Below are 25,526 nucleotides of genomic sequence, written 5' to 3'. Positions count from 1 at the left end.
ACGGAACGACTAATTGTCGTCGCGGGTTAATTGATTTGTGATCGATCGTTAGTGTCGATTACGGGAGTCCATATTTCACGGCGCTGGATCAACGAGACACGGATTCACTGAAACGGTCTTAACGATGGATATGAAGTCTTAATGGGATCCGTTTGGAAATCGTCTGGATTTCGTTCATTGGTTTAGTCGAATCTGACAAATGACAGCCCCGGGCACGTTAGATGAACCATTAGATAATCGTCGATAATTAGCATTTCGAAGGTCTCCAGACACGTATTTCGTTTTAGCCAGGCTAGGAACCCCTTTTCGTCTCATTATTATGTACAGCATTATGTGTGCTCGCGCGTCGATGTACGCATACTAAGGATACAAAATATTCATATTAAGGACGCGCGTCCGTATAAGTGGGCGAATTTGCATGGCCACGGCGTTTCGCCGCGCCTCGGCTCTGTCTAATAAGCATTTTTTATGCAATTAACAAGCGGCCGGAAGTTGGCCGAGCAGAGGCTACCGCCGCCTGCAGAGAATCGTTTCGTTCCTTTAAGTATGAAATTCACTCGGTGGAATTAATTAACGCGCGGATTAAACGTTTCCCAGTGATTTAGAAACTCTCGTTCTATCTTACATTCATGTAATGGACTTTAATCATTTCACCTTGGAGAATGTTCGACTTTTACTCCCCCTCTTTTTGAAGAAAGAAACAAAGACTACATTTATCTTCGCCAGAGATTTCTATACTCGATCGTAACGAGAGAAACGAATTCCTCGATGTTTCTTCCGGGAAGAAAAAAATAACCAAGTTATCTGTGAGAATTACCGGAGTCGTTTATTTTGAAAATGGAGTCTTTTTGTTCACAGCCGTGTGCCCCCTCCCTCGAAACAGCTGGACTCGAAGGGGGTTCTTCGCGTATTATAGCCGTCGAGTTCTGCGAACCGTCCGCCGCGAATTTATGTTCCACGGGGGGGCCCCAGGCTAGACAGGGCCTCTGGGGTTATTGCAGAAAATCGAAGATATCACGGCGTGGAGATCGCCGTTTCAATCCGTACAATTAACGAAGATCCGTTGCTGGCTTTCCATTCGAGACGTCCCACGCCTTCGGTGGGCTTTGTTTACGGTGGCTACTGGCGACGTTATTCCCTCCTCTGATCCCTATCGACGGAGGCGTCTTGCTGTTGCTCGCGAGCCACGCCAGAGGCCAACATAGATTCGCGATGGCCAACCCCTCAGCCACGTACACGGGGTGTTAATAAATGAGCGGTCGAATACAGGTGTGGAAATCACCCGTTTGAAAAATTCAGATTCCACGGGTCATATATACACTTGGAAGTATATAAGTATTTCTCTTAGAAGTATATAAGTATTTTGTGAATTGTGATTCAACATGTAGGATATATATATTAACAGAACTTTGTGTAATGTAATTATACAACAGATTCCACTGCGCATTACAACTTTCCGCCATATTGAAATATGGCCGCATAGAAAAAAATTTGGGTGCACTGTGTAAACGTGTTGTGAACACTGCCTTCTTTCTTCAATTTTCGATCTGGTGTCATTTACTTTCCAAAATTGTAGAAAGCCACTTTGAGTCCCCTGGTTTCTCGACGGAGATTCAAGAACGGGGTGAGGACCCGCCCTAACAAGACACCGGCGTGTCGATGCAATTTTAATTCCAGAAAATCCCTGTCGAGCGACGCCTATAAACAATTTAATTAACCAACGGGAACGCGTTCGCAGCGTACGCGCGGCCGGGTAGTGTATAAATCAAAGCTCGTTTTATTTGCCCGGGGCTCTCCCTCGACTATTAATGAGCGAACGGGGCGAAACGGTGCGTCGTCGGTTCTCGGCGGACGGGCGACGACGACTAAATTAAATGAACATCTAAATCGTCGAATACCCGTGGACCACAAATCTCCCGGCTGCCGAAAACGCAACGGGTGCAAAACTCGGGGACAGAGAGAGAGAGAGAGAGAGAGAGAGAGAGAGAGAGAGAGAGAGAGAACTATGGACAACTACCACAGGACCCTGGAGTCTCTCCCCGGGCCCCGGGAACGCGCCGCCATAAATTCTCAGGTGAATTCGAAATTCGCTGCATCGGGGCCCCCGTGCGATCACGCGAGAGAGAGAAAGAGGGTAATGTCGATGCACGGACTGATCGCTGGAGGATCTTCCTCCAGAGTCCTCTGCGTGGGACGCCCGGAGATTTCGATGCGTGGAGAGATTTCTAAGCGGGAATCGCGATCTGATCTGACCATCGTCGAACCTGCCAGGAACTTCTTTATACCACCCTCTTCCAGGAAAGTGGATCGTTGAAGAAGACACAAGAATTACATTCGATCTGCTACAGACGTACTGTCAGGTGTTTGTCACTCTTTTTGGTTTATCTTCCAGAAAAGTTAACCCTTTAACGTCCAGATCCTTAAATAGTTATTTCAAAAATATGAGACTGTATGTGGTATCTTGGTATTTTGAAGTCGAAAATATTGATATTAGACCGATCTATTTTAAACATTTTTAAAAAAAAAAAAACGTTGAAAAGGGAACGGTCGCTTAAAAAAGTTTGGGAAGCTGTGGTCTAACGCATAGAACAAACCTTGAAGTGAGAACATGTTCTTTCCATGTACCGTCCGGTTAACAAATTCCACGAAATTCAATTTCACGGGGCCCGGTTCTCGCGTTCAGATGAACGATATCCGTAGTATGTGTATGTCGGTGCGCGAAAAACTGTCTCAGTTCGTACACAATCAATTAGTTCCGGCAGTCGCGGAGGATCTACGGGGCGGCGAGGTGTTCGTCCTCGCATAATAATTTCGTTTGTCACGCCAGTTACGCGCTCTACATAGCCGGGCACATGGAATTGCCCGTGGGCTAGGGAGGCGTTGGCATCGCGTCTACGTCCAGACCTAACCTAATACGGCGAAGTAAACACAACGTTGCGTGTTTTTCTTGGCGGTAAGACGCGGCAAAAAAACAGGTGCAACGGGAACATTGAAGATGCTTCGGCTGGTAAGGCACCGAAACGAACAATTTTTCCAACGATGACTTATTGACGGATGATAAATGAAGATCGTGGGTATCAGCAAGGATAAGGTCGCGTGCTACCCAAGATGGCCGCGACCGGTGATTCATCAGAGGCGTTCGGTTCGCGTTAGATTTTTCGCCGGCAAGAATTTGTGTTCCCCCCCTCCCCCCCCGAGTAACGGTCCGAAATCGGCGTTAACGATGCTAACGGGAGCAGAAAGGATCGTTGCTGCCGCGTGTGTTAAGCGCGTTAACAAACGGGCCCCTGGTCACCGGTCGGTTAACATCGGAACAGGCGCGGGCCGTTGCGTTCAACCAGAGCGTCGCGAACCCCGTTTCCTTCCATCGTTCCGTCGCGAATTAATTACTACGATCGTTCCCCGGGATTAATTACCGCGGGCGGATCGAGCAGACGGTTGTCTCTTTTTTTTCACGTGCACGCGATTTGTCCGCTAAATAGCGACGTTGGTCGATCAGACTCGCGGGACACGATGTTGGTCGAACGACAGACGAGACTACCATCACCGACGAGGTACAGTGATTTCTCGATGAATGCGACACTAACAACGGCGTTATTCCCATCACTGGGGGGATGTCCCTCTGGAATTAATCGAAACAGAGTAAACAGAAGCTCAGCAGAGGCTGGGCTTCGGGTAAAAAATAAATTGACGAGGGGCTGAAATGTTCATCGAGACATTACTGTATAAGAATAGATTTTGTGGGAGTTGGTGGCTCTTCTGAACTTTTGAAACGTCACCTGGAAAAGCCTGTGATTTTTAGTGATCTGTACGTTATAAGACCGGTGAATCTACGATGGGTAGTGGCATTAAAATGGAAATGGGGCACGCTATCCATAAATAAATATCATTAGAACTTGCCGAATGTCCACTTGGATAAATTGCAGGGACTATATATATGGGATTGAAAAGAAGGTGGACATAGTATGTAATTCTTTTGGAGAACTGTTTTATAGAAAAAGGGGCTGATAGAGCTTGTAGGCTGGTTCTATGCGAAACAAGGGGCAAGCCGATACCGTTGAGGCAGGCCTTAACAGCTGCATTTGCATTTTTGTTGTCGGGAAGCTTTCTTCGAAGAACCACTAATTCTGTTCCCGGTCGACATATGGTCGATTATTCGCCACAGGATGTCGAAAGTCACGCCGACCGCCATCGGTGCGCTCTTTCTGGTCGCCATTTACGAAATTCGACGTTGACAGGCGAATGCACTTCCGCTCGTTTCGGGTCGAGGCGAGTTTGTTGCGTGAGACGGCCCGTGAGCCTCGTGGATACATGGTTGTGTAGTCGTTGTAATAATTTATCAGGGAACAAACAAAAGGGAACTGAGAAACGAAAAAAAAAACATACAGGTCTTCAGAGAAATTGCGATGTACCAATAAAGTCGTCGAGACGAAATCTCTGGTTACGAGTTGATACAAAATGATACAAAATTGTTAAATACTAATGGAAAATGGTAGAGATAGCGTTACCGAAAAGGAAAGTTAATTTAGGGGTTCCTAGGAAGTTTTTAGATCTACTCCCACAATTAACAGGAGGGGAAAATACGTCGACGTAGAGACAGAGCGGGATTGTTTCCGGCGGACGTTGAAACGAAATTCTAGCATTTTCCATTAAAACGCAATTATCGCGGACAGCTCTGCCACCCAGCTGAATCATTATCCACGGCGTGGCGAGTCGTAATTCCTTGGCCACGTGACCGATACCTATTTATCGCCCCGCGAGATCTGATTTGATAATATCAGTCTTTGGTGTCTTTTGCCGTATGGCTGCACGACCAGTGGAAAACCAGGTATACGTGGACGGTAATTAATAAACGACGTTGAAATGCTGCTCGTGAATGAGCGACGACTACGTCCGACGAATTATTTGTAGGTGAGATTACATTACAGATTGTGACTTAACGAATATCAGTTGGAAACATGATAAATTTATTGTCGAATAGGGTGAATGTCCCAATTACTGCCAGTGTTTCTAATATAGTAATTTTATTTATTACAAATAATAAAAATGTAACGTATAAAGAATTAAACGAATAAACGGTAGAAGATTTCTCGTCTCCGAATCCTCCCCGAAAAATTCAGATATCTTCCAACTCAACCGAGCTATACTCGAAGACACGAACTACGGTTCAAGGTCAATCGTAGGCATTCCAAGGCATTGGCTCACCCTCCATCTCGCCCGGCCAAGGTGTTTATATCACCCTCCCAGGAAGCAACCTAGCATCCCTCCTGCAATGGAAGCTTCCATTGCTACCCCCATGATGTCTGCCACCCCGGAACTCCGCTGGTAGACCGTGTATATCTACCCTCGAAAATCCATAGTGGACCCACCCTTCGTGGCGCCTGCGCGTCTCCCTCCCCCCGGGGTTCCGTTCCCTCCCGTCGGTCTGGTTTCTCTCTTGAGTGGAAGAACGTCAACGAAGCTTCATGTGGCTGGCCATTAAAGGGTAGTATTGGGTAGGGAGACGAAACGGATACCTAGACGCTTCTTTCCTGAGCTGTTTGTCCTGTCCAAGGGGCGATGGGGACTCTGGAGGGTTGGGGTTGGATGCCAGGGTGTATCACGGGAACAAAATGGCGTTCAATCGAAGGAAATGGTTTCTTCTTGGAGGCCTGGATAATCTTGGGGACTTCGTAGACCAACAAGGTTTCAGATTCTTTCATGTTTTCGTGTGGAAGGATCTGAATCGAACATGAAGACTTCACCTAGGAACAAAAGTTGGACACAATTTTCGTCCTAAGCTTTAACCAGTTAATTGAGATTAAATAATTGCTTGCCAAAGGATTATTTTATTATAAAAAGTGGAGATTTCGACGTTTAAATGATTGAAAACGACGAAGTACTTTTTTTTCTTATCTTTCATTGAGTTATTCGAAACTCTTCTAGCAGGAAGCAATAGCGAAGGTCTGGCAACCTTGACTGGGATTTCGGGTGGCTGATGGATTCGAGAATTGCGTGTCGGGAGAACGCTTCCGACACCTTCGACTCGTGTTATTTAATTCCAATCGTGTCTGAGAGCCGTGTTGTTGGCTCCTGGGAAATTATTGTTACTCGAAATCGATTGGGTATCGGCTCACGCAGGATCTTGATGAATTAGTACGATATATTCCTCAGGGGTTGTTCCAAAGTGTGTTCTTGTCGAATATGTTGTCCACTCCCCGTCGTACGTTCAGGAAAACGCGATCGAAGGCGAGCTTCGTTGCCAGCCGGGGGACGGAAAATTGCCTTGGGGTAACGATCGCGATAACGGTGGCCGGCCATTAAACAGCGGCTGAAGTATGCGCGCACATTTCGAGTGCGTAACCGTGTTACGGTTCGCGGGTCCCGACACGGCATCTACTCGACCGATCTAATATTTCGAGTGATGGAGACCGTTCGGAGGGCGGTTTTCGAACTGTTTGACACGTTATCACCTGGCCCCAGGCCGGAATCGTGGCTCGCCGATTTATTTGTACCTTTAAAAATCTGCTAATTGCCCTGGGGCTCGTATAAATTTACCCACACCGTTGAAGCTACGAATCCAGTTTAACCCTTTTTGTCCCACCGACAGTGTTACCGCATGTTAAAGGGTAACATAAGAGGGAAAATTAAAAAAGGTTCTTGTATATTCAGAATTATTGTTTATTAATAATTCAACATATGTATACATCTTTTACATACATAAGACTATCGAAGCAATTTGGATCAAACTTTGTGGTAATATTTTTGAGACCGAAATCCAGTACTTGAAGCGAATTTTTCATTCCTGCATTTTTTCTTGTTTTAGTAACAGAAGAAGTTGGAAATTTATGTCGGAGATAATATATACAATATTTCATCAATTTTCTTTCTTATTTAACAACTCAAAGGTACGTAACCCCTTAAGACTTTTACTGTGGTAAATTAACATTTAAAAAGTAGACACATAAAATACCAGCCAGTGTAATTCACGTTTAAACGCCAGACATGTACACCAATTGTTAGCCATTAGTCTGTGAGATTCCGTGCTCTGAACGTTAGTAGCTGAAATTTTCATAATTGACTGATTAGAGAACCGAACCTATAAAATATTTTATTATCCAAGGGCATCTACAGTAGCCAGCCAGTAGACCAAACGGGACGGGTATAAATAAAACGACCAGTCTACGGCAACTAGTTACCCCGAAGAGTTACGATCGGTAGTCCCGTGATTACTTGTCGCAGCGAACGCGATTAAGATAATTATTCTTAACCGCCTTGAGAACTGTAAGCCAAATTCAATAATGTTCGCGGCGGGAACTGTATAATTCAACTTTAATGGGGACCAGTTGCCTGTCAGGAAAAATAATGGGGGAAGGGGGTAACAGGTTCGAGAGCAAAAAAAAAAAAACAAAATCAGCGACTCGAATTCGATGGTCAAAATCAACTGCAGAAATTGCTGCCTGGTGTGTCATTCATGTGGTGTGTTCCATCGTTCGATGGAAATTGTTTGAAACAATTTGAAGCGGTGACTGCGGGTTGAATGAAGTCATTTGAATCGTCATACTCAGGAAACGGGCGGGGGCCTGCCGGTTGCGGCAGGAGAACATAAAACAATCGCATTATAATTACGGGCATTGTCGCATCGGTTTCATTCTCCAACGATTCCCGGCGAACTTGCAGTTTCAGTTTTGTGCAATTGAAACATACAGTTTTCCGTCGGGCAAAGTGCACGGTTCGCGGCGGGCTTTCTTCCCACGCCGGCGGAGAACAAAAGTCGGTTACATAAATCCCCTGAGCGCGGAGGGCTCGTTCATTGGTAACCCGGGACACATTGTTCTATGAAATCTATAATTTGTTTTGTTTTTTCTTTCCTTTTATCCGTACGTCATCGTCGTACAGTCATCCGATCTTCTGTGTTCTATTAACCTTCTCATGTAGAAATTAGCGTACGAGTAATTAGGCTGAATCATCCGATCCAATTGGCGGAATTTCGGAACATTGTCTGATGGTAATGTCGAAACAACAGGAACGAGGATTAGATTAAATCATTCCTGTTTACCAGTTCAGATTGCGAACATCCAATATTTAGGCCCAAAAGTGGATGCTGTTACTCAGGTCAGAGTCTAAAAATCCAATAGTTAGGCCCAAAAGTGGATCAATGAAGACCATCAAAATATCTGTCATGTGTCACCAAACTGCATTTCTTCCAAAGAATGAAATTATCTAAAATTCTCCATTCCAACGAGTGTAATTTAAGACATTGTCCAGCCCGGAATAGTAACAAGAAAAGACGACAGCCAGATTGGGTTAAGGAAAGAAGCTGAGGGGGCGTGTAGTCCCAGTCGAAACGATCGCGCCGATTTAAAAACTGGAGCCATAACCGACCCGGGGGCACGGCCCACGTGGCACTCCTTTCTTCCCGTCCTCGTCCCAATAATTAACCGTGTTTTGCACGCCTGGCGCACGAGGAACGCGCGCGCGACCAGCCGGGGAACAAAAGGCCAGGCCGCGCGAGGTCCTAATGGTATCTGAATGAGAGACTATTCCTCGAGGACCTCAGGTCGTCGTTCCTCGTCCCGGATAATGGATTCGGTGTCATCTAATAATTAATAGAGTTCTTCTTGGTGCTGCCGCGCGCTGTCCCATATATGCATATATGTATATATACATATATATATATATACATATATACATATGTGTATGTGTCTGTGCTGCGTACCGCCGGCAGTCTCATTCATCACGCTTTCTAACCCCTAAGCATTTTAATTAAGGCCAAACGTTGTTTTTCTCCTCTTTTTCTCATCTTTCTTTTCGTTCCATCGTCAGCCGTGTGCCTCCCTTTTTTCCCTGGCGATTTCCAACAAGCCACAACTGGGCATTTCTGTTGCTCTCTTTAACGTAGATCACCCGGGCGCGTTAATAAGTTAATCGGTGGATCGTTGTGATTTGATCATCGTCGATTAACCGATTACGGTCAGGGGGAACTGGGTTATATCGACGATAAATGTCCCAATCGAGGAACAGACCGTTGGTAGCCGTTCTTTTTCTGTCGAAGGGGGTAGGAACTTTCGCTTTTATTCAATAAAATTTCGTTTAATGGACTCTATTCAGAGTGTATGATCTCTGCGGACCGCGGAATTAGGGCTCCTACGTGGCCCAGCCGCGTTTTAATACCAGGCTCGTTTACCTGGTCGTACGACACTGTTTCAGAAGCCGATTCGAGGTAAGAACTGGTCCTGGGTCCGTTGCGTCGCGTTCATCTCGTTTCTCGACGGGACTGGCGAACGACTGCCGTTAAATATACGCGTAGGAATAATAATTATTCGCTAAGTATAGGGCCGCGAATGGCCGCGGCCGCCGGTGTCTTTGACAAGGTGTTCCGTACTGGTCCCTCGGGTATGGGGTCCCATTCCCACGGTGACCGGTTCAATTAAACAAAAACAGTCCGAGGCCGATCCGTAACGTTTGATTTTACGTTTGTATTTGGTTTCGCGAACGATCAGTGGCGTCGCCGTTGTCCACCTCTTTATTTCACTTGTCGTCGAATTTTTACAATTTAGGTGCCCAATAATTAATCACACGGATTGGAGGTAAAAAAGAAAATTGCAACATTGCTTCACGAGGTGATACGTTTAATCTTCGATCATCTAGAAAGATTAATTTCAAGCATATTTCCTAGGATATATGGAAATTCTTTGTCATATTTCTTAGGTGGAATGAATTCCAGACAATTTTTTTATTGGGTTATTTTATGTTACATCCTCAATGGGTATTCTTTATCGATCGGTTTCCTAGATAAACGAATGGAATTACGAGTGTTTGATGTTATTTCGAGCGTTCGGTTGATGGGATTTGTTTACTACAAGGATGTTACGCCAATGACGGCCACCGCATGGTATCGCGTGGTTGTCAATTTCCAGTTGTCATAATTGCCGGATGATTCTTGTAGTTTACGTTGTATTCGAGGGCAATGTAACGGGGACTTGGGGCTTGGAACGGAAGAAAAAGAGTAAAGAAAGAGGACGGAAAAAAGAGAGGGAGATCGGTGCAGATGGGCGAAATACACTTCGTAATAATTATACATATCCGAAAGAATCCCGACTGTTGAGTGGGCAAATCGGTCCGCAGGGTTTCCCCGCGTGTCAATCAACCCTCCGACGCTGGTCGTCTTTAATTATCGAGATCGTACACGGTCGCGCAGGCCGCCTGTTGTTCGAGCCTCGAAGGTGGTCAGCGGATACTCTTTCAGGTCGAGGAATTCCTGAAACCAGTCGAACGTTGGAGAGGCTGGAAACGATTATCCCGATTATTCTGGCTAATTAAGGTGATGCAATTGTTGCTATACCCGGTGTTCCCTGTTCTTCAACGAAAAGGTGAAGCATTATGATATCTCGTATTTTCCAGATCGCAGGAACGTAATGAACTCTAATAAACTCGAATTTATGGTTTAAACTTCTCACGGTTAGGCGAAAATTTTCATTGTTACGTTGTAAATGGCTATCGTTAAACCTCTTGGAACACCAAACGATGGTTGTGGGTAAAATCACAGACGAGCTATTGGAGTAGATATTTCATCCAATGTATTTTTGCCGCCCAATTTTCTGGGATTACATTACCCTATTTCCATTTTAGTCTCACTATCCAAAAAATATAAAATTACAGGCCTTTTAGGGTGTTGGTACGAAGTTTATGTGGACCACCGACTCCCATAAGATCGGTGGTAAAATATTTAAAAGTTTGTTTCATGGCAATGGGGTTTCCATCTGTTCCAGCTTAAAACCACCCCAAAAGGATGGCGTGACGAAGTCGAATCCCAGCAAACGACATCGCGAACGACTGAACGCCGAATTGGACACGCTGGCGTCGTTGCTACCATTCGAGCAGAATATCCTGAGCAAGCTAGACCGGCTCAGCATCCTCAGACTCAGTGTGAGCTATCTTCGAACGAAAAGCTACTTTCAAGGTAAATTAGTTCGTAATTAGAGAATTTTTATTTGAATGTCTATGGAAATATTAACCCTTGTGCACTCTTCGGGTCAATTAAATAATGTAACAATTTCTTCTGCAACTCTGATCTAAATGGGATATCAATAGGGTTCTTATCTATAAGCATTGAAATTTAAAAGTCTATTAATAGGCCATCAAGTCTATAAAATGTTAATTATATATTTCCTCCTATAGAAACTTTTAAATTAATTAGATCTCAAGTAGCTTACCTTATATTATAATCTAGCGATAGACAAATATGTTTCTGTAATTCAAATTATAATTCAGGCCCCAATTTAATTCATCGAATTGCGATGCAATTGTTTATTGAACAGTGCACAAGGGTGAAACGATTTTCCTTGGTTGGAATAAATTTTAACAGATTCACAAGCCCGTCAGATGCTACGATCTAATATCAATCGTGACCAGAACGTTCGTCGTCGATGTGCGGCGTTCATTCAGTAATCTCTTGCAGTTCGGTCGTTGTATAGAAACGCCGTTGCACATTGCGAGGCATTAGCATCCGGCAACATCCTTCGGAACACGCGAAGCTGTCGTTACTCTCTTCCTTGGCAACAATAAGATTCAAAAACAATGGCCGGTGTTGTTGTTCCGCGATTCGTCAAACATCTTACGTCCCCCTGCGACTATTGTGCTCTCGAGACTATTGTTATTACATTGCGCTGGAGATTCACGGAATTTTCTACCGTGGAATCCACTGTGAATTTCGAAAATTCTTTCGAAACATTAGTGTACCGTTTAAGGTAGCTTCCGTGTTTGGTATCGTGTGCAGCTGTGGCTCCAATTGTCCTTTATACTTTTTATCAATTTTACCAATTTAATTTGAATAATTAATATTTTAAACTACTTCAAAATACTTAAGTGGAAAGAGAATTTACAAATAAGTAGAAAATGCCGGTGCATGCCACATATTTTTTTACGTTACTGACGCAAGAAAAATGGCAATGAAACTGTTACCTTTTTGAATTTTATCGCTGACCTTGCGATTTTTTGGTAGTAATCGAAAGTTGAAGATATTAAGAACGTTCTGATAATGTTCAACTAAATTTATAATTACTAAAAATTTGCTGAAGTCAGTCTCAATAGGCGAGCAAAATTCATCGTGTGGACGGGGGATAACAATGTTCGCCAATCGATACGCTGAAAATCCGTCGTAAAAAGATAAGCCCCTCCACCCCCTCCTGTTGGGTTATTACGAGAAGCTCACGGCGTTCATTTGCCCGAAGGTTGTAATTTCAGTACAAAGAAGACTTTATAAACCCTTCGTGACGCGGAATCGTAACATTCGCTAACCCCCATTTGCATTGCTTATTCATAATTAGTCCAGATATCCGGCGCAGCTATGACATTTTTAAATTTCAGGTCAGGCCAGATATCATGCCGACTCGTTTCGCAGATCGAACTTGGATAAATTCCGCTCGAATTCAACATTTAACGTTCCGTGTTTTGTTCCATTTCACGACGATGTCGGTGCACTCCGATATCGTCTCTATTTAGTCCGAATTATCGCCGATGGGGGGAGATCTTGGTTTTGTCCGTTCGGGAAATAAATTCATTTCCACCAAACTGACCCATTTTTCGAGCCCTGAATAATTCTGGCGTGAATGTTTCAGATTACGATATTGAAGGTTACTTTTAATATATTCCTGTTTTGTTGTGGGCGTTTATAAAGGTTCGCTTTTATCGTCGAGTAAACAATTTTTTATCGGAATTCTAGAAAGCAAAAGTCTATATATCAACCAGTAATTGACCGCATACCAGTGAGTAACTATTAAGCAAAGAAATGTAAGTTATAAATGAAAAATTCTTAAATATCTGTAATTGCACTGTTAATATCCCATATTTTTAGTTTAGCGTATTAAATAAACATTGATTAGTACAGTTCTTATTAAAAATATTTCAGAAATCTAGCAGTCATTTACTGGACTTTTACACGTTTTGCACTTTATAAATAATTTGTTTAAAATAACGATAAGAACAAGTAATTAGTATTATGAAAATTTCAAGAAAAACAAATGCAATTCAGTTATTTTGAGAAGGATGGTTTAAGCTTACCAGTTTCTAAAATCGTCATACCATAAAAGTCTTCCTTTTTCTTGATAATTGTTACAACCTGCCTGGTTCATCAGTTGTCGAACACCTTGTAGATGTTGTCATGTGGTACACATTGTGAACAGTACGAGTCAGGTGTTTCGGCTTTTCATGAAACTTTTACCATCGACAGAAAGAAACTTCTTCCCTCACGTGAATCACTTCCTTCGCATTGTTCAATCTGACGGCACTTGCGGTCGAACGAAGTTACTTCCGCCTTTATTTTCCGCAAGTACAGGAACTGTGCCAAAGGGTTTCCTGTCACGAGTCACGAGCGCCATGTTGAAGTCGCGACGTTTCCATACATCGTTTCTCTTTTCGTGGCACATCTACTGTAGAACGTCACATTTTACCTGATCATGGAAAAAGTACAAACTACAAGCCTAGTATTTTGTAATTTTCTCAAAAGCAAAATCATTGCATTTTTTGAATTTATATTAATGTAACGCTACTACTATTCTTCTTGCACTTTTTGAAATAAAAGGAAGGCCTGAAGAAACATTAAATGTTAAAACCTTCAATTCATTAAATCACCGTTGTTCGTAGGAACATAAAAAACCTTCGAATGTTAAAACTAATTTTCACGAAAACAATCGTTCGTCGAAAACTAATAACTTCTTCCACAGTCACAAAATCAACGCTCAAAAACCCATCTGTGTTCGCCAAGCGGGTAAACCATTCCGATCGGTATCGACTAACATATCGTCGGGAAAGTCTGCTTTCAAATCAGTCATTACCCCTGCATTATTCAACGAGATCGTAATTCCCAGAACATTTTCGAAACACTCCTCGTACATATATAATCCAACAGCACGTGTCTCTAATATTCCTCGCACCCTGGACCACGTCAGAGCTTCACTATATTCAGATGGAACGCCGAGAGTTATTCGCAATTAGCGTCCTGGCAGGGTTGCACGTGGAGGGATGGCGAACTGGGGAAGGTGTGGGTGGGGGGATGGCTGGTAATGCAGAGGAACCTCCCAGGTATCGGGGCATCGGGCGACACATTCACCCGGTGGAGTCTTCGGAAAAGATCTGAGGTCCGACAATGAATACCTATTAAAACGGTGTGAACAATGCCCCCGGGGGCTGGGCCGTGGGTTTCGCTCTCAGGATCGCGGGCCGGTAGCAACAAGAGCGCTAAGTAGAGGGGCCCGGGCAACCTCTTGTGCCCCGCAGGTGATATACTGCGAGATCCGCGATATCGGGACGTGGACTCGCAGGGCACCCAGAACTGGACACAACGTTGCTCTCCACTCCAGCTCGGTCCGTTGTGTCTCTAACTCTTTCTCTCTCTCTCTCTCCCCGTGTTCGCATTCCTGTTACCATTCGCATTCGCATTCCCGTTCGCACCCGAGAGAGACTACGATCCGGATTCGTGTCCATTACCTTGCATACACCGCGACCCGCTCGCGTCGTTCACTCGACGTTCGTTCGGTACGGGCTCTTCCTTTATGGGGGGAAAAGAAGAGGATTCGATCTTGAAGAAAGTGTCCCTGAGTCAACCGAGAGCCTGGGCCGTCTCCTTGGTGAATGGGACTACAGTTGGTCGTAGTGGTTCTGACTTTGTGAACAATTTTAGGGTGGTTACTTTGAGCAGTTGGAGTCTGCTGATCCTTGGAGTTGTTGAACCTCAGATGGGGATGGCTGGAATTGTTCTATTCTTGTTTTGACTTCGTGAAAAATCGTGGGGTGCTTATTTTTAACCCTCTTGTTTGGGTGTTCATCCTTGGACCCCTGATTGCTGAACCTCGGATGAGGATAGTTGGAATTGGTATACCCTGTTTTTGACCAGTGCAAAAGTTCTCTGATTGTTTCAAGCCTCATAGATAAACAGTCTTCTTAAGCGTATTCAGCGTACTTATTACATCGATAAGTTCTGCAAAGTATAGAAAACGAAGCGTTGTTATTATCGTTGTACTTGTTAACGTTCAGTTCTCCTACGAAGTTACCAGTAACTAGAGTTGGTTTAAAGTATGCAACGTTTGAAGTGATGGCCGTGTATAGACGGATGATAAGTATCTAACATTTCAGTGTCTAACTACTTAATAACCCAGGTTGTAAGAATGTAGCACATCAGACCCTAACACTCCAGAGCTTCATATCCTGTCACATTAAGTCCTAAGGGCCAACCGTGTACCATCTAGATCCTAATCAGGCAACATCTACATCCGAACTGCTTACCATCGGAGGCTCCAACACCAATACAGAATTCTATACATAATTTTATACTGCATCAAGAACTTAGAGCTTCAGGTGGGCCAGTGGTATTACCCACATTAACAGTAAATTTAATGAACTCTGTCCAGAAACTGATTCAACATTCACAGATCACTCTTAAAGTCTATGAAATTCGAAGAATTGGACTATACTATAATATATAGCATCAGTATAACTGGTCTAGTTGATCAGGATGGCAAAGAGACTCGATCCAGGGGGCAACAAGCATTCGGGACACCGGTATTATCAGAGTTTCCCCGGTAGTCAGGGAGGGAGGGAGGGTGGCGATCGTTCGTGGCCAGGTTCGCAGTACTTAGCGGCGTTAAATCGATAAAAGTGTAGGAGCCGCATTACGAGGGTTTCGTGTGGGCACACTTAGAGGCCGCGCGCACGTTCGTCGTGAGATTGGAGTTGCAGAAGGCAACTCCAGACCGGGTGAGGAAGATAATGGACGGGAAGAAAGAGGGAACGTCTGCCCATTATTCCGCGGCGATTCTTCCGATTGGCCCCCACCTGATTGCGATTGCAGATGAGATTGCACACCCGCGGCGCAGGGAACCCGCGCGCTGCCCGGAGTTGCATAATTCTGCCCTGCTCCATAAAACTTTCCCGGTTCAATCGGAACGTTCGACAACGACCAATAGGTAATTTAATTTAAATGAAGACAAAAAAAAAACAACATTCGTATCGAACTTGTTTTTATTGGGCTGTACCACCTGGAATTGACAATATTCGAATAGCTGACAGTACTGTGCTTTCTTTGATCATTAATTTCTTCTTTATTCACGAGACAATATCTGGACCCCAGAGCTGGACTATATTAAGTCCACATTGTTTCTACTTTATCCACTTCTTATTGTAAGTCCATCAAACTTTTTCCCTCCTTCCTATGGTAAACATTATTTAAGTTTGGTAAGTGTGACAATGTACTCTGGCTCTGGGGTCGAGATATAGAATCGAAGCAATGATTTCGAACACTTTCGCCATACCAATTTATACTGTACTCTAGGAAAGTTAGCTGAATACATCCGTTATTGTCGATAGTAAATATTTATTTAAAAAAATATAAATCAATATAATTTGAGCTTCAGATGAAACTCAAAAGTCTTGGAAGAGGGGATGGGTGTGTAACGATCGTCGAAACGTTCATTAAATTTCTCCAGGGAGCCTGTGTTATCGTCTATTTCCCACAAGCTCGCGTTCGATTCCGCAAACTCCACCGACCCAAAATAAAATTGAAAAAAAAACCCAAACGGCCCCCCTACGCTCTGCTATGTAAATTAATTAGCCTCTCGGTAAACGCGCTGATTTTTCAAGCAGGCACGTGGTGCGTCCTCGCCTGCGGTTACTCGCCGGAAAGAAGAAGAAGAAGACGAAGAAGAAGAAGAATAAGAGGAGGAGGACGAAGAAAAGGAGAAGAAGGAAGGTGGCGGACGTTGCCAGGAGATTCAGATAGCGGATCGTGGGGGTTGCACCTCTTTCGCTTTTTTACTGACGCTTACCGTTCCTCTCCCGCGCTTCGCCGTTCCCTCCGTGGACCCCCATAAAAGGTCCAAAGCGACGAGTCCCGGTAATTAACCTTCTCCGCGTCGATCTTTTTGCCGGCTGCCCCGCGTATACCCCTCTGTTTCCCATTCGCGACGATTTCGTCGACGGTTTTTGACGGTCCAATCTTAGACTTTGCGTCTCACAGTTCTATAGACAATTGGTTTCTTGGCTGACTTCGAAAATTTCGAAGTGGAATTTCGATCGATCGATAGTTTCGTCATTAGAATATTCCTCGTTGTAAGTTTACTGCTCTATTTGTTTTTTAAATTAAAAATATGGAAAAAGTAGTTACTCCATTAGGGGAGAGTACAGGAGAGTCCGATTTCGCATGCGACAGGAAGAGAAAATACGAATATGGCGGCTGATGAAATTGTTAGTTGAAGGCATTAATAATCCAGGCGGACTAATTACTCGCCGCGCGAGGGCATCAAATCCTCATTACGCAATTCGTCACCCTCCGACACCTTAATCAAAATCCACTGTGCTTGGAATAATGGCGGGTACGCGAAACACTTTTTCACCGTTGAACCAACCCTGGTTCTGAACACTATTTTTCGAATCATTGTGGAATACATTTCGAACTGATGTTTTATCTAAAGTGTCTTTGCATATTAATATGTATATACATATATTCTGTGGAAATTATATTTCTGTCCATAAAATATTTATTAGTACAAGTTGGACCTAGGAATGGGCGAATGCAGACGTGCTTCCACGATGAAACACCTTGTACATACTTAGCGTTAGCGTGCCATGTAAATGCGTACCATGGACGTTGATGAAGAGATATACATCGATACAGTTACCTTCTCATCATTACGACTCATTTACATTTTTCATTTCGATCTGACACCTGGCGGGGAGGGACAACCGAGGCTAGCACCGCGTGACGAAGGGCGGTAGGGGCTAACCGAGGAAGAAAACGAGAGATTGTGTGGAGGAAAGAGGAACGAATCGAAATTAAATAGGTGGAAGAGGCATAGAATGTTCCTACAGAACAGAGAGACTTCGTAACTTTCTATAACGATGGCTTCAAAATGCGAAAGGATGGTAGAAAGACGGGAAATCAATCAATTAACACATTAACGTCCAGAATCTCCTTTACATGACATCCAAACATTAGAAATTCGATGTTACAAACGAAATAAAGAAAAAAAGTTTTTGTACAAGATACCAAAAAGATGCACCGAATGATTAAAGGTGCACAAGAAATAAGTATCGACGTGCTGTCGCCGAAGAACATTCGAATTCACGAAGAACAACGAAACGCGATTCGAGAAGAAAGGAAGGAAGGTGTGGATACAGGAAACGAGACGGCGCAAAAAGACCGCGAAGAGGACGCGCGCAAAAGGAACAAGGCACAAAGGAAGCCAGTGTATATGTATAACCGATGGAAGAAAGATGGCGCTGGCAATGGAAAAAGCATCGTAAGTGAACGAAGGGAATTGGAGCAAGCGGTTAAGAAAGATTGACAGAACGAAACACATACACACACACACACGGCTCTCCAAGTTGAAGAAAGAGGGAGAAATCAACGGAACGGATCACTCGGTGGGCCCGGACGGTCGGGGGTTGGCAAGAACCGGAAGCCGGCGCGCGGTGGGATTATGGAAGATCGTAAATCGATTAAATTCGTCGGTTCGGACTCGCGCTACCGACCAGTGCAATTATTTAATTTCGTCGATTATCTGCGGCCGAGTTCATTTTTCATGCGATTATCGCGATGCGGCTGGGCCCTCAGCTTTTATGATTTCCCGCCGCACAATGACCGAGCCTCAGCACCCGCGTCATCGTGTATGAAGTCATCAGCCTCGGGGCGACGATTACCCCCGCGGGTTTGAAAAGTGATTTCCTTTCCGTCTGTCTCGTGCCATGACGTTCTCGTCTGTGTACGTGTGCGTCTTTTATTTTCTTTTATGGACACGCGGCGGGAACCACTTTGGTGTGTGATCCTTGATCCCTGTGCGAACTTTCTGAATCCTGATCCATGTATTAGATCTTCGGAAGACGCGAGCAAACACGGTTTTGTGCTACTAATCACCCGGTAATTAAAGTATTTTTCCACTAGGAGTATAGAGGAACGTTTAACGTAGTACTATTGAATTACTAAATAAGTTCTGAATAATGAATTAGAAGAACGACTCGCTGACTACTACAGTGATTCCTCGATGAATGCGACACGAACAACGACGTTATTCCCACCACTGTGGGCTCCCTCTCTAGAACCAATCAAAACAGAGTAAACGGAAGCTAAGCACCTTTTATCAAACAGAAAGAAAGTCAACAATTTCGCCCAGTATCTACACTACAACGGCTTAATTAACTATCAAAAAACGACTAGCAGTTCAATCAAATTATTCGACAGCCGACCAAAGCTTGAAGTCGTTTCCCAAGAATTCATCACAAACACCCATTACCGTCTATTATCCACAAACGATCCTCTCTGGTCAACTGACTCATTTTATCCATCCACGGTAGATCGGTCGCGATCGTGAGCGATCGGCGTGCTTGGAACGGTGATCGAGATACCGAAAAAAGTTCGTTGGGACATCTGCCGTGTACGCGAGCGAGCGAGCGCGACCCATCAAGCCGTTCCCGATGAAATGACGCGCGCGCGCGCGCGCGAGAGACTGCTGCATTTTTCTGATAGGGCCCCGTTGGCCGGTTCACGGAAGGAATGGCACGCGTTGCGATCGATATCGCCGGTCGTCGCGCGGCCCCGACAGTCCTGGGTCCTTCTTTCGGACGAGCAACATCCGATTTGCCTTTAATCGGTTCGACACCGAGCGGCGGCGAACGGCATCGGCCGTGGCTCAGGGACCGGACACGCGATAACGATCGCTCATTAACGTCATTATTAAAAATGCGGCAATTAGACCGGGGCGAATATCGACTTATATGGGGCCCGGGGGCCTCACGGGACCCGTTGCTCGATCGGCGAACACCTTTCTTTTGATCCGGCCACGTTCGAGAATACGTGGTTCGCGCGTCGTTTGGCCTCGAGGACACGTCTTCTTGTTATAAAACACCAACGGACACTCGATTGTTTCGTGGAAAATTCAAATTACTGCCCCGAGATGCATAACCTTCGGATCGAAAATTAGTATCGTTGACGGAAAAATATGTCGATCAAATGACAGTGATTAAAATATGCGTGTACAGGGTGAGTTAATAAGAATTACAGCAAACCCTCGATGAGCGTTCGAAGGTTCCTCGGCACTGGACATTAATTATTTTATAATTGGCTTCTGAATTACAACCTCTATCGCTGTGCTAAACCTCGTGAAAAAATCGGCGTTACATCTGGGGACCTCTCCTTGTCAGTGCTGAGGAGTCTTCGAACACTCATCGAGGATTTACCGTATTACTTAAAATAAGTCATTACCTATTGGTTGTATCAAAAAATGTTATAATTAATTATGTAGCATTTCAAGGGACGCGTCGAATGGTTACAATTTGATTTTTTTATAACTTATCTTTTTTTTTGGACATCATGGTGACCTTGACTTTTTTACCATCATGTTATAGGTCGCTGAATTCGTTCTTCCATCGACTACAACGTGGTATTAAAAAGAAGATGCACTGACCTTGAAAAAACTCAAGGTCAGCTTGATATTTCAAAACAGATTAGATATAAAACAATCAAATTGTATCCATCCGATGGGTCCCTTAAAATGTTACATAATTTATTACAACGTTTTCTGATACAGTCAATACGTAACGAGTTATTTTAGATAGTATTTCATAATTACTCACCCTGTATACATATTGACTGAGGTGCTGTATTCGATGAATGTTAAACCGTCTTGGACCGATGGGAATTTTAAGAAACGAAAACGCAAGTTGTTTGTGGCTTGACGTAACGGTATGCAAGAAAGTGGCCTTAATTTCCAGTGTCGGGCAATTTTAACGAAAAAAATCCTGGTGTTAATTGGTTAAATAATTGAGAACGTACGTCGAAAGGCAATTAAAGTTTTAGTATTTTTTTTGTGGAGTTACTCGAGAAGATTTGAAATTTTTGCAATTCGAACGGCCATTTCTAAACGAGGTAGACTCTAGTTTTTAGTAGTGTAATTATTCTTATAGACTCTTTGGTTTTGTGATCTATGTGTAGACCACGATACAGAATGTGGTTCACTGATATATCTCGTTTTTATCACTTTGACGCTTCTTTATACAGTACCTGGAACAATATGATTGTTATTACGATCAGGGATGGTCACGCGAAAGGAAATGGACTCGGTTGCAACGAGACCGTTCTCCAGTCAGGATAATTCACGCAACGATTAACCGCTTGGATAAACGAACTTAAGAATAATCATGGTTCTGGGCTTCTGCGCTTCTCGTCGTAAAGATTCGTATCTTCTGCGCAAACTGTTTAGACGTGTTCGTTCTAATGGAATATGATGCAAATGGAGATGATTTTTATAGCCCGCGAAGAGGTGAATGTTAGATGTTAAAATACAATTAATGTGGAATCAAAGGAAAGTATAATAGCAGATTCAATTGAAATAATTATTTTCTTCACATTCATCACAGTGTTAAGCAACCTGCATTCGTTAGAATTTATGAGTATCTATATTGCATCTCACAAATGGAAATCCATTGTAAGGTATTATCACAAAGATTTGGATTTCGACTGAAATATCGGATTTCATGCATTTACAGCATATTCGATTATCCAAAATTCAACATAGTTGGGTAAACTAACCAGTAAATAACCATTAGGCAAGAAATGTAAATTATAAATTAAAGAATGTTAAAATGTTTAGAAATGGAGGGTAGTTGCACTTTTAATATTCCATATTTTTAGTTTAGCGTATGAAGCATACATTAATAAGTACAATTGCAATTTCAATAGTTGTTTCTTTGTTATAAATAAATACATTCAAGTATTAATCTCAAACGTCCATAAATTCACCAATGCGACCAGGTTTACCCTACAAGGTTTATCAAATTTCAATGGAATTTTTATTTTATATAGAACCTAATATAACCTTGGAAAATTTCTTCTAATTATAGTACACGTAATTAGTACTTAAAGATCGACCAGCCTGAAGAACGCCACAAAAATTAGCGACACGCAGTAAATCTGATATGTCCAAATGTTCGACACAGTATCAAGACGATCGTACAATCGAAGGAATACTTCTGATGCGGAGCCGAAATCGTGAAAAAAGATTTAAATTGACGTCCACCTGCTCCGTCGAGTTGCTGGGACGGACGATGTGTGTTTGGTCGTAGTACAAGCGGCGTTTATGATGCCGCAGATGGCCTTCCGTTCGAACGGTAACGAATACAGGCGAAACGAAACGGTTTGTGGACAGGTTACGGAGGCTTAAAGGCTGTATAGTACTGTATACATCACTGCGGGCGGCTGGAACGTCAGACGCAATCGGACGGGATCATCAAAGGTGGTAGGAAAATCGATTGCCATGTAAACCGGCGTGGCCACTTTTCGCGCATCGGACCCAGCACCTGTCCGCTTAACTACAATCACGTTGGACCGATCGATCGCGTTAAGGACGCCACACGAACGACGTACACGATTAAGAATTAATAACCACTCGCCTGGGACATCATCTCGAAAACGCTGGGAAAGCTGGTTGGTTGGATCCAATGTGTGGAGATGCGTTTAATTTGTTGCTGGGTACCAGGGTTCCTCCTTATTAAATACTGATACGTACATAATTACGACTTGGTAACTGTAACACGCAGAAAATCGAGAGTTCCGTGGATGTGAACTGCCCAGGACGGCTTTTGCTTGCCTCGCCATGTGCACCGGAATGGAACTTTTTATTACCGTGGTTATGTACTAATAATGAAATATGGTGATCAGCGATCACCAAGGCGCCGCTCGGAAGATAGGAACTGGTCACGGATGACGACTGCCACGGCAATCAACGCGTTAACGTCAATTTTCTGTTGTGTTCCTCTAACTTCGTAAAATCTTCTGTTAACACACTGATCAGTCTACACTGTGGATGTTCGTGCGAGTATAGATTTTTGGCTTACTTTATTTACTATTCTACTAGATTTCAAATGAAACAGTAACCTCTTTAAACATTACCAAACACTTAAAGACCTGAATTTTCTTTTACAAAAATAATTCGTTACACATTTTACCTCAGTAGAATGTTATGGTATTTTGTTTAAAAAGATGTTTATATGTCCGATAGTTTTGCAGACATTAAATGTACACAAGATATGGATCTGCAACACATTAGTACCAAAGGCTTTCTGTGAAATTGTGACAAACTTCATGTAGACAAAGGTGATCACCAGGTCTGGAAGGGTGAAATATACTGAGTTCTAGATAATCGTGTATACTACCCAAGTTAGGACACATACGGCTTACACCGACGGCTTAAGGGATCCTCAGACTTAAAATAGGTAATCATTGAAAATGGGCATCTTCAAGGCGTCATGTGCTATCTAGGTATAAACGCATAAAGTCCCCAGTTTACTGATCCTTCACCGAGACCTTCTTTACTCGGTGTAACGTCAGGTCTTGTGGACGATGTAGACGTTGTTGAGAGTGTTAATGCACAATTAGTATGCGTACCCCAAGTCAGGAAAGATCTCTTTCCCAAGAGCACACGCCCATGATTGCGCATCCGGCCGTGCAAGAGCCGTGGCTCGCCGAAAGCTTCTCTGCTCACGTGACATCGAAACGGAGAATCCATGGAAATTAGCGACCGATGCTCGTTGGCCGCGATGCGCTGGCCTCGGCGTTGCACGATGATGAACCTTGATAAGAGCGGCGTAAGGGTGTTATTAGCTGAAAATACGAGGAACACCAACGGGCATCGGGCAGCACTTTTATGGGAGAAAGGGAATCATAATTGCGAGAGTTTAGCCGTAATGTCGGCAATCATTTTAATTAAGAACAACTCCCTGCACCCATCCCGCCCCGTCGAGGTTCCAGCCTCTACCGACGTTAATTGGTATATTTTGTATTGTACCGCGGTGTCCAGTGCAGTTCCAGCCTCGTGTTTGTCTTCCTTTGACCAATAAGCTGTAGACCGTCCACCGTGGGAGACGGGGTTCGACGATTCGTGGCGAAACACTACCCCAGTTCGCTCTCTTACGTTCAGATAATAAGGATCTGTACCAGTTGTTCCGAATGTTGTACGAGGCTTACTGATTGCCAACTCTCTTTGAGGACCCAGTGATGTCTCTCGGTGGAGACGAAGAATCATCTACAGTCTGGTGAATCGAGATCCAGATAAAGTTAAACTGAAGTACTATTTCTCTGTGGTTTATTGACCACTGTACTATTGATCGGTCGATCATCGATCTATATAGCTAGTGATCCGGGGAGTATTGATCTTGGAACTATTGATCTCTGGACCATTTACCTCTGGATTATTGACATGTGGATTGTTGATGTCTGGATCATCGATCTATCGACTATTGATCCGCGGAGTATTGATCTGTGGACAATCGATGTTTGGACTATTGATTTGGGGACTACAGTCCTGTGGATTATTTTTCTGTGAATTATTGATCCGAGGCTAATGATCTATGAACTGTTGATCTACAATTCGCGCGTGATCTAGACACAGCTGGCGTAGATTCTCCTGTCAATCTCTTATTTTTCTCCCGCAGATCCTCATGTTCGCCAATGTTCGATCGATTTTTCGAACGACGCGATCATAACGCACGATCGCGGGTGGACTACGGTGATCGATAGGGATCATCGAACGCAGAGACCGTGTTCCGTTTCTCCATTACGCGAGCACGTGCGTGCGCACTGAAAAATTTCGTCGTGCCGCGAACTAACGTTCGCCGCTCGGTTATTCATATAAAAATATATTCCGAAGTCTCTCATGGTCGGTGAGCGCGTGCGCTCGAAAAGATCACTATCCTGTTGGTTACTCGGCGCATGCTAACGACTAACGGGGCAACGGGTTCGTTAAAAAAGTACCCGGCCGATTTCTCCCTTTGCGTCGAGAGACTGTTCCATTCGCGACGTTTTTCTATCTTTTGGCGAACACTTCGTTGTCTGTCGTTGCCGTTCGTAAAATCGGACTTTCGATCGGTAGGCTGACTGTCATGTTCACGGGAATTTTATGAGGGTCTGAAAACCTCTCCGTCTTGCCATGAATGCTCCGAGGCGGACCAGAGTATGTCGCACTCATCGAGACATTATACTTCAAAATTGTTTTCTAAACGGGCTATATTTTCAAATATAGTGGAAAGTTAGAATTTATTTATTTATTAACAGGATAAATACCCTTTAGTACAAAGTTATAATAACAAGAGAAGGACGTAATACATAAAAATGAAAATAAACGATACAGTGATATTACGAACAGTGCGCAGTAGAAGACGAAAATGTGTCTGCTGGGGGAGCACACCTTGTATCCTTACGCCACGGTCGTGTTTAAACAATTAAACGTTCAATTGTCGGTTTTGCCGTCGGTTAGACCGGTGCAGTCCACCTTCCGTGAACAGATTTACCTGGCGGTGTCCGGTAAACGGTAGCATGCACGGAATACATTTTCATTAACATATTCAGGAAAAAGAGGCTAGTTGCGCGTAATTACAGAGAGCAATGGAAGAAAAACGAGCTGATTCGCCCGGGGAATCCCTTTAACAAGAGGAACCTGCCATCCGTGGCACAGCGAGCTCGCCTCTCTATCCCCGGCTGCGTATGGAAACCGACAGAAGAGGGA

At 43.8% G+C, this 25,526-nt stretch overlaps 1 protein-coding gene across 1 annotated transcript in view; it reads left to right on the top strand.

Annotated features, from left to right (window-relative positions):
* The window catches only part of LOC107186271 (circadian locomoter output cycles protein kaput), a 127,963-nt gene that overhangs the window by 33,323 nt on the left and 69,114 nt on the right, over positions 1-25,526 (top strand). Inside the window, exon 2 of the mRNA XM_015574102.1 lies at positions 10,752-10,942. Coding sequence (XP_015429588.1) covers positions 10,752-10,942 — 191 coding nt within the window. The remainder of the gene's footprint in view (positions 1-10,751; positions 10,943-25,526) is intronic.

Source organism: Dufourea novaeangliae, unplaced genomic scaffold (genome assembly GCF_001272555.1).
Source record: "Dufourea novaeangliae isolate 0120121106 unplaced genomic scaffold, ASM127255v1 scaffold64, whole genome shotgun sequence".
Classification (NCBI taxonomy): domain Eukaryota; kingdom Metazoa; phylum Arthropoda; class Insecta; order Hymenoptera; family Halictidae; genus Dufourea; species Dufourea novaeangliae.
This window is presented reverse-complemented; position numbering and strand designations above follow the sequence as displayed.